Source organism: Chanodichthys erythropterus, chromosome 5, assembly GCF_024489055.1.
Source record: "Chanodichthys erythropterus isolate Z2021 chromosome 5, ASM2448905v1, whole genome shotgun sequence".
Taxonomy (NCBI): domain Eukaryota; kingdom Metazoa; phylum Chordata; class Actinopteri; order Cypriniformes; family Xenocyprididae; genus Chanodichthys; species Chanodichthys erythropterus.
This window is the reverse complement of record NC_090225.1, coordinates 26,798,613-26,817,129: the sequence shown is the minus strand read 5'-3', so window position 1 is coordinate 26,817,129 and position 18,517 is coordinate 26,798,613. Positions and strand designations below refer to the sequence as shown.

At 39.3% G+C, this 18,517-nt stretch overlaps 1 protein-coding gene across 1 annotated transcript in view; it reads left to right on the top strand.

Annotated features, from left to right (window-relative positions):
* spred2b (sprouty related EVH1 domain containing 2b) overlaps positions 1-17,167 on the top strand; it is a 50,688-nt gene extending 33,521 nt beyond the window's left edge. Inside the window, exons 5-6 of the mRNA XM_067386740.1 lie at positions 13,102-13,242; positions 15,037-17,167. Coding sequence (XP_067242841.1) covers positions 13,102-13,242; positions 15,037-15,699 — 804 coding nt within the window. The 3' untranslated portion in view covers positions 15,700-17,167. The remainder of the gene's footprint in view (positions 1-13,101; positions 13,243-15,036) is intronic.
* The last annotated feature ends 1,350 nt before the right edge of the window (positions 17,168-18,517 follow it).

The window sequence follows — 18,517 nt, the reverse complement described above, 5'->3', positions numbered from 1 at the left end:
GGGTGGAAGGAGGGGGGCACGCACAGGGGAAGCCTCATGGCTCCTCTTTCACTCGCTGTCTGTCTCGCTTTCAGGCCAAAAGGGTAGACTGCTAAGCCAAGGACCCTGAGCTTGAAAGGAAACTTAATCCAACGCTTCTTTCCGTCCTGGAATTTATGCTCTTCTTGTGCTGTTGGGTGCGTCCCTCCCTGCGTTTGGAAAACAGAACGAGATATACTGCCCCAGTTCTTTTTAAAACCTACCTGTTTTGCAGGTCACACACATTCTGCGGCTGTCGGAAGCGAGTGGACGCACACTTCCACGTGAGGTTGCTGGCGCAGTTGTTGGGTTGGGGGCTGGTGTTGATGACCTTTCCATATATTGCCGTGCGAGGCAAGTGGCCGCAGACAGCAGAAATGCGGGTCTGGATTTACAGCTCGGGGCGATTATGTCGAGGGGAGTTGTTCCTCTGCTGGGATGTACATTCCTCCTGATGGTTCCTCGTGAGCTAACCTATACTTAACCTCAGCTCGTTTTAGCTTATTCAGATCAGGGAAAGGACTCGCTCTGCGTCTCTGAATGCTGGGCATTTAGCAGGGTGTGTCTTTTATGTGCTTTGAGACGCATGGTTTTGGGATGCTTGTGCTTACAGCACCTCAATCTAGAACGGATCAGAAATGTCATTTTCACCTAATACATATTTGCTCTGAATTGGCTTAAAACAAATATCTTTTTTTTTTTACAGTCATTTCTTTTTCCATTTTTATTGATTTGTGCACCAGTACATACATACAGGCTTGACATTAACTTTTTTGCTCACCAGTCACTGTTTCTAGTGGTTTTCCAAAGTTACTAACCAATCCAGAATTTTCACTGGCCACAATTTTGACATCGATACCATGGAGAAAAACTGCCATGTAGATATTTTTAATATCATTTCATAATTTGGCGGCAGGTATATTAGGCTGCTGTCACTTCAAGACCTGACGCACTGATCCATTATACTGTTACACATGCATGTTTACGTTCACTTAAAACATAACTGTTTACGTGAATACTTGCCAAGACCAGCATTTTCTCATTATTTTGTGTACTTGACTGTTTAAGCACTATATACAGTAAAAACAATGAAAAAGAACTTAATTTAGTATGAGGCAGCTTTATGTGTGTGCATTTGGGTGTGAGCACAAAATCTGTGGGAATGAGAAAAATTATGCACAATACGGGCAATCCCACGCCAAAATTCAAGTCTTGCAACACCAACTATATTCATCCAGAGCAAATGAAGTGAGTGAGGGGAGTTTTTGTCGACTCGCTGTAGGAGAGATGAGAAAGTGAGAAAGCGCAGCAATTGAAAAAAAATCTATATTTTTGACAACACTACATTAAACTTAGTTCATTATTTCAGATGCCTTTTTAAAAGACTACAACTCAAAAATGTATATATTATAGATAAAATTCAACCCGCCAAAGAGGCTAGTTGGACTGACTGCGTTACACGTCACATCTGAAATCCACCCACTTTTTGCAGGTTGGCGGGTGTTAATGTCGCATTAAATGTCATAGAAATTACTGCAATATTGATTCATTTTATTTCACCAGCAAAACCATAGTATATTTGGAATATTGGCTTTATTAAACCGAATTAGACAGAAAACTTTTTGGAAGTTACAACATTTTTGTATTTATACTATCATGGTTAATGGTTTCAAATAAATTATATTTGAACACATTTCTTTTCTGTTTATTTATTTTATTTTTAATGTTTGAGAAAGGCAAAATACTGATGTATTTGTATGTTCTTCTAAAATAAAAAAATAGACTAAAATACCAATAGTAAAAAAAAAAGTTGATCCGTCATCCTGTAGCGGACTTCCAAAGAGGCCAAAAATCCTATAGACTTACATTAATGGACTTCTCAAATGGGCAAAGACTCTTCTAAACTCTATCTGTCAGTCATTTTAAATGTAAACATACACTAGACTATGGCAAGCATCATGCTAGTAACCTGCCAAAACATGCAGCAACACTTTGTTGCATGCTAACAATGCATAATGCTAAAATGTAAATTACCTTAAATGTGTAAAACTTGTTATACTATTTTAAACTTTCAGATTAGGTTTACTCAAGCCAACATCAAAGTTTGTCTTCAAAGAAGGTTCATGGTTCGAGTCCCAGCTTGAGCTAGGATGTCTTTTTCTGTGGAGCGCATGTTCTCCCCCCGTGTCTACATGGGTTTCCTCTGGGTGCTCTGGTTTCACTCCGGTTTCTCACCGGATCGATGAAGGGTGTTTCTTCCACATTATGTAGTCACACAGACACTGTCTCCACTTCAAACGTGCAACTGTGACTTGACAATTCTCAGTTATTGTCGTGATAATCAATGTCACTGTCAATACTATACAGCACCTTATTCACTGCTTGCAAAATATTGTATGTTGGGGGAAACAAACACTTTTCAATTAAAATACTATTTGAATAATAATAATAATAATAATAATAAAAACATCACTTGCATTTCAGGTCACCAGATACATTGAACTGATTGGCAGAGCAGAGAGTACTAAGTGCTCCAGAGATCATAATGCTGACATATCACTGCATCGCCCTACACCATGACAAAAACAAACACTCAATGATAATGCTTAAAAATGTCATAATGTCTAGGATGAGTCATGAGTTATGAAGAGAAATTAGTGCTTTTGATATGGTTTATGTTGTCCTCAAGACAAGGGAAAATGATGCAGAAGTACAATTAAAGTATCTGAAGTTGCACCATCTGTGTGTATAGTGACCATCTAAATTAATCTGATTCAAACCCATGTGAAATTTTAAAGATAATTTACCTCTTTTAAAAAGTAATTTAATAATCAAATAGTCGTATTTCTTTTCTTAAAGCTAACTTAAACAACATAAAACCAACCAAATAAAGTTTACATTTCAATATCTTTAATTGTTTGCATTTCTGAAACAATGTTGAACACCAAAATTGTAACCTTCCCAAAAATAGTGTTCATATAAGAATTACCAGAGTTCGGTTTGTGCGAGAAACCGAACAGTATTTATATAATTTTTTTACCTCTAATACACCACTATGTCCAACTGCGTTCACATACTTCAAAAAGTGCGAGACATCACTGCCACTGTCAGAGCGTGATCAGACTTAACTAACCGAATGCTGAACGCAGTTGGACATAGTGGTGTATTAGAGGTAAAAAATGATATAAATACTGTTCGGTTTCTCACACAAACCGATCGTTTCGTGTCTTAGGACATCAATGTGTCGTCACGAGCCGCAGGGTTTAATTTGGATTTGTCTATGCAAGTTTTTTCGACTCTTATTGTTCGAGTTCCCATTCACTCTCATTATTTGACTGACAGACGGCAGCGGCTGCAGTTAAAAATCATCATTTGTGTTCTACTGAAGAAACAAAGTCACCTACATCTTGGATGCGCTGGGGGTAAGCAGATAAACATCAAATTTTAATTTTTGGGTGAACTATCCCTTTAAAATGAAATCAGACTATATTAATTCAAAATATGAACAAAAACTAGAATAGTATATCAGTGATACTAAAATAACACTGGTATGACTGGCTTTCTTCTTTAGAGCACAAAGGTGATATTTATAACAGAATGTCCAAACCGCTAAGACTTGTCTAGCAAGACTTGATTTTCAGTGAATAAGTCTGCTCATAAATATGTAGTATGACTTATAGTGTATTCACATGCACTTTAATTTTTAATTGAACAATCCCATTATTTCTAATTTGAGCTTTTTTCGGGTATGTATCTAATTTACACATTGCATGAATACACTCTTTACTCTATACCAGTGCTTCCCAAACTGTGGGCCGCGGCCCCCCGGTGGGCCGTAGCGGTATTGCAGGGGGGCCGTGGATAGGCTAAATCAAGATATTAAAATAATTTAAAAAATTAAAATATTCTAATTGTTCTGAAATGTGATTTCTTCCCTCCTTATTACACAAACATAAAACATATAAAAACATTATTTTTTCACATTATAGAGAGGTGAGATACATTACTTATTTTCAAACTGACGTCAGTTGCTTAGCAGGAATTCACAGTTGGTCACAATTAACCTCCAATTCAATAATGCCACGGTGGAGCAGAGGATGACAATAACAGACCTAACTGCACTTCAAGTAAATGTAAAACTAGTAAGTATCTACAGCGAGGAGTACATGTATCCTGTATGAACCTGAAAAGTTCATTTGCAAAAATCGATAAACGTGGGGGGTCGTGGAGCTTTTGCTATGTTTTTGGGGGGGCCTTACCACTCTGAAGTTTGGGAAGCTCTGCTCTATACTTTAACACTAGAAGTCCCAGAGATTTGTAACCCTCCTTTAGCCAAGTGGATGCTAACTGGCTAGTCTTTTGGCTATCATTAGCATCAATTCATGTGTAAATATGGTCATTACCTGAGCAATCTGCAGGGGGGTTGGGGGTGTGTGTGTGAATGGTTGCTGGTGGCTTGTTTGTATGTGTGGGGGAGGGAGGGCTGCTAAAAGCAGAGAACTTGATTGACCATGGGCCGGTTTCAGAAAGGAGGTTAAGTGAAAACTCTGAGTATGTTAACCCTGAAATGAGGGAGTGCAAGTGATGTTTAAAAAGTTAACTCACTCATTCACACTGCAACCATGCTTTTCATACTAAGTATTTTTTTTTTATCCTATTTCAAGTAAATTAAAAAAAAAAAAAATCTTAAATCAAGATGGATTTTCTATATGAGAAAATTATATATGATATTTAGTCTTGTTTCCTGGGGGGATCTAAATTAAGTGCATTTTACTTAAGTAAAATTATCAATATCTGCCAGTGTGGTAATAAAAATAATCTTAATCCAAACGGAAAGTGTTGTAGTGTCTACCCAGATGAAAAAAAGTGCAGTAAAATACACTTTATTTTAGTACACTTTTACACTTCCATAATGTCCAGTGCTCTATTTCCATGCACTTATTTTGTACTTAATATACTAAAAGCTCTTCTTTAGTACTTCTTAAGATAATCTTAAGAACATCTAAGTGTACTCAACTGTGCTATTTTGAGACACCATGAATTTGAACTAAAATGTGCTTTTAACATACTATCTCTGTATAGAAAAATGTATTTAGTTAACACTTGTAGTACACTTGAACCCATCTTTCAAACACTTTTAAAAATGGACTTATGATGTATTTCAAATATAAGATTAATATATAATGAATATATACAAAATGTATTTATAATATATTGCCAGCCAGTGCCAGGATTGTGAGAGATTTCTGGAATGTACTCACTCACTTTTTAATATTATTTGTAAATATGTGTACAAATGGTTGGTTTCTTTATTTTATTTTGTACTATTTTTATCAATAGATCTCAGCAACAAAGGGAAAAAAAACAAAACATGTGTGTTGATTTCTCCCTAAGATGGCAAAGTGAAACACAAGTTTCCTTGAAGTGGCTCAGCATGGCCCCACATTGTTTACATAACAAAAGCAACTGTTCACAGCTGATTAAGGATATTAGCCTAAAGACTTCCAGCCCATCGGCTGTCCTGCGGGTTTTATAGGTAGAAAAGCCAAATGGCTGCTCTCTGGGACTTCTAGTGTTAATAGAGTAAGGTAGAGTTTCTGACAATTTGGGCTGTGTAGTGTGTGTGTGTGTGTGTGTGTGTGTGTGTGTGTGTGTGTGTGTGTTGGGAGGAAATATATAAATGACAAAAAACAACTTCCTGTGCAGCAGTCAGGCAGGATAAGGCTTTGCTGTATAGAGAGCTCACAGCCAGGGCCCTGGAGGATGCTCAGAGGAAGTGGGATGTGGAAGACTAACAGTTCTGGGAAGAGGGGAAAAAAATGATGTGGAAAGAATCAATGCTTCTTTATGCAAGAGGTAGAGAACCTTTATTCTGTTATCCTCTCCGGTCCTTAGCAGCATTGGGCATCTGCATGTGGAGTATGTGTACGTAAAGTCTCTCAGCACTAATCACAGCAGTGGAAAAGGTACCGGTGCCCTTCCAACCTCCGGGCCGCCTGCCTCAGATTCAAGGTGGCTAATTACAGGCAATTTGACTTGGAACTCAATTAGTTCCAGCACATTTTTCACTCCCTGGATTGTCTTATTGAGGAATTAGAGCTGAAAACACCATAAAAACCTTGTTGTCAGTGGTTTGGAGTCCTATACAGAATATAAAACCCTTTCCAGATAGCATCAGTCATGCACGTTCAGCACACGCTGACCGCACACACGATGGCGGGCATTTGGTGCGATCAGATCTGATTGCTTGCAGTTGACCTGAGCAGCAGGAAAGCTTTTGATGCACAGCAAATCCAACTATCCTCAAACCTGTTAACTGCTAACCTGTAAAGCATGCAGCACCTCAAGACATGTTCCTCTGGCCAGATAAACAGCTATTAGAAGAGTCTGACACTAAAACCACAGTACTCTTCAGTTTCGATGCAAAAGGTTACCATATGCATATGGTCAAACACATAACTTTTCAAACTACACTCCATGTGATTAAAATGTCTTTGTTCTCTACTCAGTTGCGGGTAACTGAACCCCTTCACGCAAGTGTTCATCAGCTCAGGTATCTTTTTTTGTTGTGGTGTCAAGTAGTTTTGTTTTTGCTCCATCTCAACTGTTTCAATTTTGACTGTTAAACAACGGCCCGAAACAGTGTTGCCACCTTCTGGACAAACACATTGGTACGAAAAATTCAAGGTGCATGGTAATGTTATATGGTATATGTTGGAGTTAAAAGTCAAGCAACAACCAAATAATTCCCTTTGACTTACATTAAAGAAGGTACCCGAGCCACCTAGAGACCAGAATATTGTAGTCCCTGTTTCCACCTGGTATTAAGATGCCTTCTGGTTAATTGGATCACAAGTAGACGAGAGAGACACATACCCATTTACACCTGGTATTTTAATCTTAGTCTCTTTTGTCCACTTTCAACCACTTCTGTCCTGATTTCATTAAGGGGAGGGTCTATGGGCGGGTTAATATATGTTTTTTTTGTTTTGTTTTTTTTTCAGATCTTTCGATCTAATGGACAAACTAAGTTTGCGCAATTTAAATATGAACGCTACCGGAGACGACGGAAAAACACAGAGAGCAGCAGCTTTTGACAGCTGCAAGACTGTCCGAATACTGTGATTGTATGTTAGAAATCAGGAATGGTGAGAGAACATTGTGCTTGATCAGTTTTTCGTCTTCAAACCAAACTTGGGTCTTCAGCTGACAATGTTTTAATCCCTTCTGTTTAGCGCGCTTCTCGTAATGTTTACGTGTTACGTTAGTAGGTGGAGAGTAGGTGGTCTTTAGTGGCTGTTCGATCACATACTACCACATGAGCATTTCCATTACGAAAGCAACCCGGTCGAATGCGTTTTCGACTACCTCTGGAAGTGGTCGAAAGTGGACAAGCTCAAAGCGTTTTAGACCCTATTTACACCTGTATTTAGCATTGTCCAGTTGTGATCTGATTGACCAAAATGCATCTTAATACCAGATGGAAACAGGGCCTTAGACCAGGGGTCCTCCAACCCTGATCAAATATAAATGAAGCAGCTTATTAAGATCTTCAGGAGATAATTATTCATTTGATAATTACAGACAGGTGTGTTTGATCAGGGTTGGATCTTAACTCTGTAAGTAGGTAGAGCTCCAGGAACAGGATTGGGAATTGCAACAACTCAGAAAACCCGGTAACCGGATAGCAACATTTAAAAACACTCAGAACACCTTAGCAACCATCTTGCAATGGTTGCTAAGGTAACCTCCCACAACACCCTAGCATCATTAGAGCAAATTTTATAAGAAAAAAAACAAAACAAATAAAAAGTAAAATTATTGCTTTTGTATTGATACTGTCTCAAATTCATCTTTTGTTGTTGCTTATGTAGTAGTTGGTCCTTCCCATAGGTTTTTAAAGGCTTACATTATTGTTTCTGACCTCTGTACTCAGTTTTGGTCTATGTATGAGCCTGGTTTTGACCACTGCTTCTATTTTTTGTGCTCTTCATGCTGGCTCTCTCTCAGTAAGTCCTATGGGGCTACATTAAGCTTTGTCTAGTTATAGCCAGTTTATTGCTCAAACAGTTCTGCTGGCCCAGTTTGGATTGGTCTGGTGTGGCTTCGTGCCACAGGGTGGCCAGCTTCAGACTTAATGAAGGAGGGCCCATTTGTGAAATTACCCAAAAGACCCCCCTCCCCCCTCATTATCTTTCCTCCCTCCCCCACTGCGCCACTGATTGCGCGTCATTAACGGGCCGGCATCGGCTCTGCTGCTGGGAAGGTATGCCTTTGAATCAGAGTTGGGCCACATGTGCCTTTGAACTCTCTTGTTATCTGCGCTACGCCACACACTTTAGAGCTTTTCGATAAGACCGTTGATTTTGTGGTAGGGGTTAGCGATTTACTTTAGTGTGCTGTTTTTTGTTCTCTCTGTTTTGTTCTTCGTTTCTGTTCCAAAATTGAGTGAGCTTCCTACGTAGGCAGCATTTTAGATGATTATGTTGCCTACTAAGATACCTAGTTTTGGTTAAATTTTAATGCTGCATTTTACAGGCAATCCCCTAATGCATTGTGTTAAGTCAAGGGGAAAAAGTCCAAGATGGCAGACGAAGCAAACAAAATGTCTTATGTAATATATATTTCTGTATTTTATGCCTATAAGAGTGTCATAATACTATCTTAGCAACATTCTGACATCAAACTCTATTGGAATAAATAGACTAAAGCCCACAATATACTTCATGTGAAATCGAAGAACAAACTGGTGTACCTAGGGCTGCCCCCTAATAGTCAACTAACAGTTAGTTGATGAGAAGAGGCTTAGTTGACCAAAATTGGTATTAGCCTGTTAGTCGCAGGAAAAAAGAACTACACAAGAAATCATGCAGTCTGTGTGATGGACATATTGTTAACAACAGGAAATCTAAACATTCGCCTATCATTCATCAACCTCAAATATGGCTTATCACTTGAAACATACAATTAGTAGCAACTTTGCAAGTCCACTCACTCTAAAGTTAACCTAGATAAATGTGCGCTAATATTTAGTGCATTTCCAAGTGTTTGTGTGGAGAGCACGCTTACTGCATGACGCTTACTGCATGGAGGCGCCGGTGCGATCACTTGCATTTAACTTAAAATACTCTGTCATTTATGGTCATACAGATAAGAATAATTCAAGTTTCGAAATGGTTCTTTAAACTCACAATAAAAATAAAATGTTGTTTTTTTGTAAAATAATGTAAACTAACTGGATGCGCTTTCTGCTGTCTCAGTCTCAAGTAAACTTGAGCGTGTCACAAAAATAAACCAAAACTTTGCATATACTTGCCTCATGGACATAAGAAATATATCTATGGAAAGCTTGAGATATCAACTTTTAAAGTAACTGATTCAAATCTAAAACAAATATTCTCAGATTATGTAATCCGTATGAAACGTGCATATAGCCATGTCCACCACTGCGGAGATGACGAGTCAGCATCATTGACTTAATCTCTGCACCCGAAAAATAAATAAATTATTATAATGTTAGGCTATGATGATTAAAGGCTCATTCTTATGATTTATATGGTTTATTAATATAAATGCGCAATTAGTTGACTAATCGCTTAAATGAACTAGTCAACTAGAAAAATTATTAGTTGAGGGCAGTCCTAGTTGTAACGTCATCTTAAACAGCCCAAAAAAATGTTTGCCTGGAGTTTGTTTCAGAAGTTCAAAAAAGCTTCCCAAAGCAAGGAAAGTTCGTCTGACTAGCTGGTAAACGCCTTCCTTTGAACTTCATTGTTCTGTGGCAATAAACTGGTGTGGCTCTGAGGCTCCACCTTCTTTGGTATGGAAAGCGTGCAGCAACTATTTCCATATTCATCTAAACACCACTCTTGGGATGTTCTCCAACAGTATACTGCAGTTCAGGTATTTTGATATTCTTTTTACCCATAAGCGAAGAACGAAAAAGAAACAAACAAGTTTCCCATGGGGAGCATTCTAAATCAGTCACTTCTTAAGCCTAAAGTATACTTTGCTTGTGCGTGTTCCGAATCCGCTGCTGCTTGCGGGTAGTCCACATGACTATTTTTGTCATCAGCACAGTCTGCCGATATTCGTGCACACCATCCCTGTTCAGTTCAATTTTTTTGTGACTAAGGTGCAAAATCAACAATGCATGTGCAACTAATTGAGAGCTCAAAACAAAAGGTACACCACGTAGTCTGAATATGGAGAATGCAGCATACTCAGATCTTTAGGTTCCATCTAGGTTAGGATTCTGCCTTAGAAGACATCCTAGGCAGTAGACAGCAAAGCAGCTCACTAGTTTTTATATCTTTGTCGGCCTGATACTGCTTTAGTACTTTGGACCAGTGTTTTTTAGACCTGCAGTGTAAACATCTGAAAGGGTCTGTGTTTTTAATTATCTCCAGCTGTCCGGCCCCAGCTATCCTCCTAAACGTATTTTTAAATCATGTCAGCTCAGGCTCTCTTGGCAGGGATTTGAGGGACGCCTGTATTATTTTTGGCCAGCAGTTCTGAGGTCTTTGTATGAACACGAAGGGGAAACCAAGGCCCAGCCAGGCTGGCCTGGGACAGAGAGAACCAAGGTGCAGGGACACAGCCAGCCACCGGAGACTCCTTGTTCCTCTCGCCCAGCTGGAGTTTAGTCTCAAACATGGAAAAACTCAGCTTGAGTGGCACGGCATTATCTGATCCCAGTGATCCTACAGACCCCATGAATGGCTTGATGAACAAAGTTTTCTTTCCTGTGTTGACATATTTCCTAAAAAAAAGAGAGTTTGGGTGAGACATATCATAGAGTGCATCACTTTTTAAATGATCTGAAGAGTTTTAGTTACATTATAGCTCTGAAATGATGCTGTTGGCTAGTCAAAAGCAGGTGATAACATGTTTTATTGTTTATTTTTCAACAAAAATAATTAAACATTGACTATTAAAAAGACATTAAAATAAAATAAAAGCACTTTGATGGACTTCCCATCTGTCCAGGATGTTTCCCTGCCTACAGCCCGAGATGCTGGGATAGGCTCCAGCATTTCTGCATCCCTACATAGCGGTTTGGAAAATGGATGAATGCAAAATAAAATAAAATCTCTCTCACTTTCAGCTGCTCCTGTTAGGGGTCACCCAGTGCATACCTGTTTGTTTATTTGCTTATTATTCTCATATTGATTTGGCATATTTTAAATGAGAAAATAAATAAATAAATAAATTCTCTTTCACTTTTAGCTACTCTCTTTGGGGGTCGCCACAGCAGATCTTCCTCACTTTTAATTGCCACGGGATAGTTTTTTTCATAATCATAATTCTGTCATGATGACTCTTGGGAGATTGGCATGGTAATGGATATGGCAACGTTAATGTATTTTGTCTTGGCGGAATAGATCTGCTATGCTGCTGCTGCATATGTAACATATATGAATGAACCCCATAGCAGATCTATACAGGTGGAGCTGGGGAAGGTGTAGGGTTTCTGAAACCAGTATTTGTTTGAATGTTGAGCCACAGCTCTTTGGCCACTGATGCAACAGCAACCAATCAGCTGTGCTATGTAGTTAATGATGTGATCACTACCAAATGGGTTGAAGACCTATCAGCCTGCGCCATCTAGAGTTTCATGCCAGAACTAGGTAATTGTTTAACTTGTCTCATATTGAGAATTTGCAGTCTATGTATAATTTCCAATGAAGTAGGTTTTACTTTCTCATTATTATTCTGGAGGGCATTTTATTAGAGACTGCATTCATCCAAGATAAATCGTCAATTTTTTGTTCCATTTTCCCAGAAGGGAAAGACTTTAAATTTGAAATGCATATATGTTTAAAGTGAATTTTGTACACTAACACCTCAAAACTAACAGACAACAAAAAAAACAACATTTAAGGTTTTTTTTTTTTCTGTTGGTTTCTCACTATTCATGCCAACAAGCTTCTTTTAACAATATTTTGACATACGTTCTTCTAACCACATATATCTTTTTAAAGCTCGAAGTCTGTGTGTGTGTGCTCGCACTCCACCTGGCAGGTGGTTGTTGAAGGCATCCGGTTCAGCCAAAGGAAGGATCACGTCCAGACTCTCAGCCACTAATCACTTCCCATCCGCCCAGCCGCCCTGCCTGTCTGCCTGTCGTTCTGTCTGTCTGTTCAGTCCACCTCCGCAGGCAGCTGTCTGTCTGCACCATTCTAATGTTTTGTGTTTAACGACCAGGCTGGAAACTTTTCACTGGAGCCCATCCAGACAGAGAGCTCCAATCCTGCATTTCTGCAGAATAAGTTTGAAGTATAAATGTGGCCGTTTCCATTGACCTGTTCTGACATGCTGTTTCAGAGTCTCGGTTTCACTCTTACCTGGCAATGTTAGAGCAAATCTACACTCCTTTTCCTTCTGCTCGACCAATCTTGATGTTCATAGCTACGTTTTCACTTGATAAAATGTTATCATTAAATGCAAAATATAATCTCCATTAGATGGTGCACTTCAGAATTATTTTCTTTTCTACTTCAGCAGGAAGAAAATATCTTGATTTCGGTACATAGAACAAGCGCTGAGGTGTTCTGTAGGTCTCTCTGGTGATGTTGCGGACCAGAGCTGTTGGTTTTGTGTGTGATGGCCTATATCCCAGCATGCTGGAATCATTTTAAGTTCCTCTAATAACAGGGAGACTTCAGAGGTTTTTACAGATCCTGCGGCCTGAGGCCTGATTTATTTTTTTTTTGTTTAATTGCACAATGAAGTTGAGCCACGTCACGTCGGATTGACTGCACTGACATGTGCATATGTGTTTATTGTGCAGTATATGGACGTGTGTGTGGTGCATTAATGTTTAGCTGTGAATCAATGCCGCTTGCCCATGATGTCATGGAAAACTGCATTTACTCTGCAAAACACCTGTCTGTGATCAGGATTGTCTTCATGTCTTTTTGACAAGACTGACCACAGTTTCCTGGACAGTACATGTACTGTGTTCAGCTCTTGTTTTTTCATCCTGATGTTTCTCTTGAGATATTGTATTTCATTTTCAGATGTCTCTAGGTTGTTTGAGACTGAGACTAGTTTGTGTTTTTTTTTTCTTTTGTTGTTCAGACTGCCACCGACAGCTCCTCAAACTCATCTCAGAAGAAAGAGCATACTACACAACTAGTGGCCACCTCCACCTTCTACGAGCCTCACCCGCATCGCTGCATTCTGCAGTACCGGCCGCCTGAGCGCTACAGCTTGGATCAGGTGCGTCACGTGGAATACAAACTGGAGCCTAGTAAATGTTTGGATAAAAGAATGAATATTAATACATCATCTAGATCAGGGATACATGTATACACTGTCATTATAAAGTTTGGTGTCTGTAAAAAGAAATTCTTTTATTCAGCAAGGATGCATTAACCATCAAAAGTGACAGTAAATGCATTATATTGTTTCAAAATAATATTTCTATTTCAAATAAATGCTGTTCTTTTGAAATTTCTATTCATCAAAGAATTCTAAACAAAAATATATAACAGTTTCCACAAAAAAATTAAGCATCACAACTTTCAACATGGACCAATGGTAATACAAAGGTGTTTACTTTTCCGGAAAGTTCGCTTTGGCAAGCGAACAAACTTAAATTTGGCCTGATTTTGTTCAAAATGAAGTTACATCAGTTTATATCAGGGCCTTTAAAGCAGAACTAAGTAACTTTTTTTACCTTCATAAATAGTTTTCTAAGTCCTTACGATGGTTAATTGACTTGTAGTGGTGTGTTTGAGGCGTGCACCAACCCCCTCTGGCACGTCTACGCCAGAAAACAGCACTTGCAATTTGAGCTTCGCCGACCCGACACAATCTCGCCTCATGTTCACGTGAGAGTGACAAAATGCTTTACGATAATTCAGAAACGATGTATATATTGTGACTTTAGAAGACAATTTCGAAAATTACACACCTCCATCGAGATTTCTTGTACTGTATTTGCAAAACTACTGCGCTGGTGAGCGTTGTAGTCATTGTAGTCCAGAGCTGCGCTTGGCGTATTTACGACAGTGTGATTCACTGAAGGAACCTGTAGGGGGAGCTTCACAAATCTTACTGAGTTCCGCTTTAAGATAGCAGGAGCATTCTGGAGTGCAGGCACAAAAAGGGGGGCGGAATTGTAATAAAAATTATGGTGGTGGGCTGGAACTTTGATCCTTGATCTAAATGTAAAATAATTGAAACTCTGATGTCCCCAGAATGTGTCTGTGAAGTTTCAGCTCAAAATCCCCCACAGATCATTTATTATAGCTTGTCAAATTTGCCCGCATTTGGGTGTGAGCAAAAACACACCGTTTTTGTGTGTGTCTCTTTAAATGCAAATGAGCTGCTGCTCCCGGCCCCCTTTCCAGAAGAGGGCGGAGCTTTAACAGCTCAACAACCACAAAGCTGGAGAATCTCACGCAGCCAAAATGAGGATTGTCAGTAACGGTGTTCAGCCTTACATTGTTCAAACCGGAGTCGACACTGATGGAGAGACTCAGGAAGAAGTTACAACTTTTAGAATGAAACTGGACGTTTCTGAATGGTTAGTGGATAACTACAACAACTCTTCCTCTTCTCTAAAGCAGCCCAACATGGCCTCACCCCATTTGTTGTGTGTTCCCGGGGCAGGGTTTATGGAAATTTGGGGGTTTGTCATGTTGTAGTCCCTACCAGCCGTTTGTTGTAGTCCTTAAAATGCGATTTCTGTTAAAGAAAATATCTCCCTTTGCATTGAACTTTGAGTGTTGTAACTTTGCAGATGTTGTTTATGCTCAAACAGCAACATTACACACTAACTAAGGTTAAAAAAGTGAAATCATAACAAGGACCCCTTTAAATATTAGCAATATTGAAATGATATTACTAAATCAGATAAAGTAACAGCTAAAAGAACACGGAACATGAAAATGACATTTTCAAATAAATGACAGGATTCAATATTGTGAGAAAAAAAAAGAATTGCAATGTATGCTCATACAGGCACAGTCATCTCTTTTTATGCTTTGTTTCCTTCTTCCCTTTTAGAAGTTCTCCAGGAACCCCTTCCCTTTTGAGGATGAAGAGATCGTCCGAATAAACCCCCGGGAGCGCTGGCTGATCACAGGCTACGAGGACTACCGATACGCCTCCGTGCCGGACAAGTTCATCCAGCCCGAGGACTCGGACTCATACGTTCACATTGCTAAGAACGAACCCTTAAAGCACGACTACAATTACCCCTACGTGCCCAGCTCCGACTTCAGCCAGTGTGACCTCAAAAGCCATTGCGGTGGCGGCAGTGAAGTGGTGGCCACCCAGCCTCGGGCGTTCAAGCTCAAGGGCAAGCGAAGGAAAGAGGACGGAGAGCGATCACGCTGCGTCTACTGCCGGGACATGTTCAATCACGAGGAGAACCGACGCGGACAGTGCCACGACGCCCCCGACCCCATCCGGACCTGCATCCACCGGGTCAGCTTCATGTGGTGCGCCGACAGCATGCTCTACCACTGCATGTCTGACCCAGAAGGCGACTACTCGGACCCGTGCTCGTGCGACACCAGCGAGGAACGTTTCTGCCTTCGCTGGACGGCCCTGCTGGGTCTGTCGGTGCTGGCGCCCTGTCTGTGCTGCTACCCGCCGCTGCACGTGTGCCACCGCTGCGGCGTGGCCTGCGGTTGCTGCGGAGGAAAGCACAAGGCCGTCGGCTGAACCCCCTGCCCGTCCCGAACAATCCCTAAACACGCCCCTCGGAACGCTAGCACTGAGGAGGGCAGGAGCGGACAAACCCGATGCGGCCCGGTTGGAGCTTTTACTGTCTTTTACTTCACGGTCTCTCCTGGTTCCAGAAAACAATTGGTGCATTTAACTGGCTTGAAAAACAGTCTCTTCTCTTTTGGTTTGATTTTATAAATATGAATATATATATATGTATATGTTCTTTTCTTTCCCTTTTGTTGTGGATGTTTCTCTCAGTTCCTTGTGAAAGAAATGGCTCTTTTGTCAGGTGGCTCCTGGAGCCTTCATGTCATGCATTACTTATGCAGGTACTTTATATTTTTTACACTGATTTGACTTTACAAGAACTTGAATAGCTTGTTTCGGTTTTGCGTTCGTGGCCAGCAAAGGGAGGAATTAGCTGTTTACTCTTCCTGAACAGGTCCTTGCATAAACTGGCATTTGTATCCCAAGCCCTTTAACCATTCAGAACAATAACAATGAGATTAGCTCGAGACACTAAACCTGTAGTTGGAAGCGTCCATTTGTAGTGTGTTTGTGGGAGAGCGTGTGTCGATGCCTGCGTGCGTGTTGTAAAGGAATGATAACATTGTATCACAGCATAGTATTGTTGTTATTATATTTAAGCCAAATTTACATAAGCTGCATCCAGAGTATATGTAAATACTGTATACTCATATGTATATGTTTCAAATCGAATTATTGTAATCACCTTCGACAGCCACGGCTGTGCTTCAGATAACGGACATTTTCCTCATAGAGTTGACTTATTTTGGATGCGAGGGTGGCTTTTGAGTTGATGCGTATTTGATACCCAAAGATTATTTTTGTCATATTTATTTTTCGCGGTCAATTGAATCACCAGCCAAAGGGAGAAAAAAAAAAAAAAATAGAGAGAAATTATCAGTCTGTGGGCAAAAAAGCACAGCCATGATGGAGAAAGAGGAGTTTCTAGCGAGTCCATGCCACTTCTTTTAATCAACATTTTTGTCTTGCAAAAACAATCTAAATATTTACTTGAGAAGCAAAATTGGGTAAAATAAGGCTTTTTGGTAGAATATATCTGAATTTAGTTGGATTTTAGCTTATTTTTTTATCAATGTATTATAATTTTCTATTGATTTAAAAATAAACCTCATATTAGATTTATGCTTAAAACAAGAAGAAAAAATGCCAATGCCTATTTGCCAATGGGATAAGGAATGGAAATGGAAAACAAGTCAATATGAAATAAAACAGTCTTAAAGGATTAGTTCACTTTCAAATTAAAATTTCCTGATAATTTACTTACCCCCATGTCATCCAAGATGTTCATGTCTTTCTTTCTTCAGTCGAAGAAATATATTTTTCTCCATATAAGTGGACTTTAATGGAGCCCAAACGGTTGAAGGTCAAAATTACAGTTTATAGTGATCCCAGATGAGAAATAAGGGTCTTATCTAGAGAAACCATTGCTCATTTTCTAAAAAATTTTTTTAATTATATACATTTTAACCATAAATGCTCATCTTGAACTAGCTTTCTTCTTCTTCTCTATTAGAATTCCAGCAATGTAGACGCTGCTAAGTGCATTACTGCCCTCCACAGGTCAATGTTTGAACTAAATAGTCATAATCAATATGCTAGTGCAAGTATATAACAATTAGTTCAAACTTTATCCTGTGGAGGGCAGTAATACACTTAGCAATGTCTACACTGCTGGAATTCTAATAGAGAAGAAGAAGAAAGCTAGTTCAAGATGAGCAGTTATGGTTAAAATGTATAAAATTGTATTTATTTTTTTTTGAAAATGAGCGATGGTTTCTCTAGATAAGACCCTTATTCCTCGTCTGGGATCATGTAAAACACTTTGAAGCTGCACTGAAACTGTAATTTTGACCTTCAACCATTTGGGCTCCATTGAAGTCCACTATAAGGAGAATAATCCTGGAATGTTTTCATCAAAAACTTTAATTTCTTTTCGACTGAAGAAAGAAGGACATCTTGGATGACATGGGAGTGAGTATATTATCAAGAAATTTTTATTTGAAAGTGAACTAATCCTTTAAGCCCTAAGTATACTTCTGTCGTCGGCATTGCGCAACGGTCCGCGCGCCAATTTTTGTGTCCGCGCGGACAGTGCACGTACAACAGCGTATGTGTGAGTGACTTTAGCAAAGTCCACTGGATAGTGCACACACACCAATCTTTTCACGCTCATGGCCAAAGGAGTATACTCTGAAGGGCGGAAGACAAATTGAAATGCAGAAAATGAAGTATACCCAGAACTTTATGCAATTTTGCTTCTCATATTTGGATATTTTACTGGAATACAAGATAAAAATATCAATTAGTAAAATGATTTTTTTGCCGTCTATTTGATTTTAGATATCCTATGGAGGGAAAACACTAAACCGCTATCTTTTTTCCCTCACTGACAGATGATTCAAAATTTGTCTATATGGTCTCTAGAAAAAAGAAGGAATTGTTGTCTCAAAGATGTTTCCAGCTCCAGTCCGTTTCTCTAAGAAAAACAAAAGGAAACAGAAAAATAAGCTTGATTTTTAGGGTGCTTTATAGAGGGACATTTGCCAAACCGTTCTCCAGTTTCTTCATGACAATAACTTAACGCCTTAATTTTGTCTCAAAGAACTTTTGAGAGGACAGTAAAATTAATCAATTCAGTTCCTCAAAGAAGTGAAAATAGTGAATAGATATTTTTCTATTATATTAAAAAAATTAAATACCCCAATAGATAGGCCTTTCTGTTGAATAAAAATGTGCTCCAATTATTGCGGGAGTCAAATGGCAC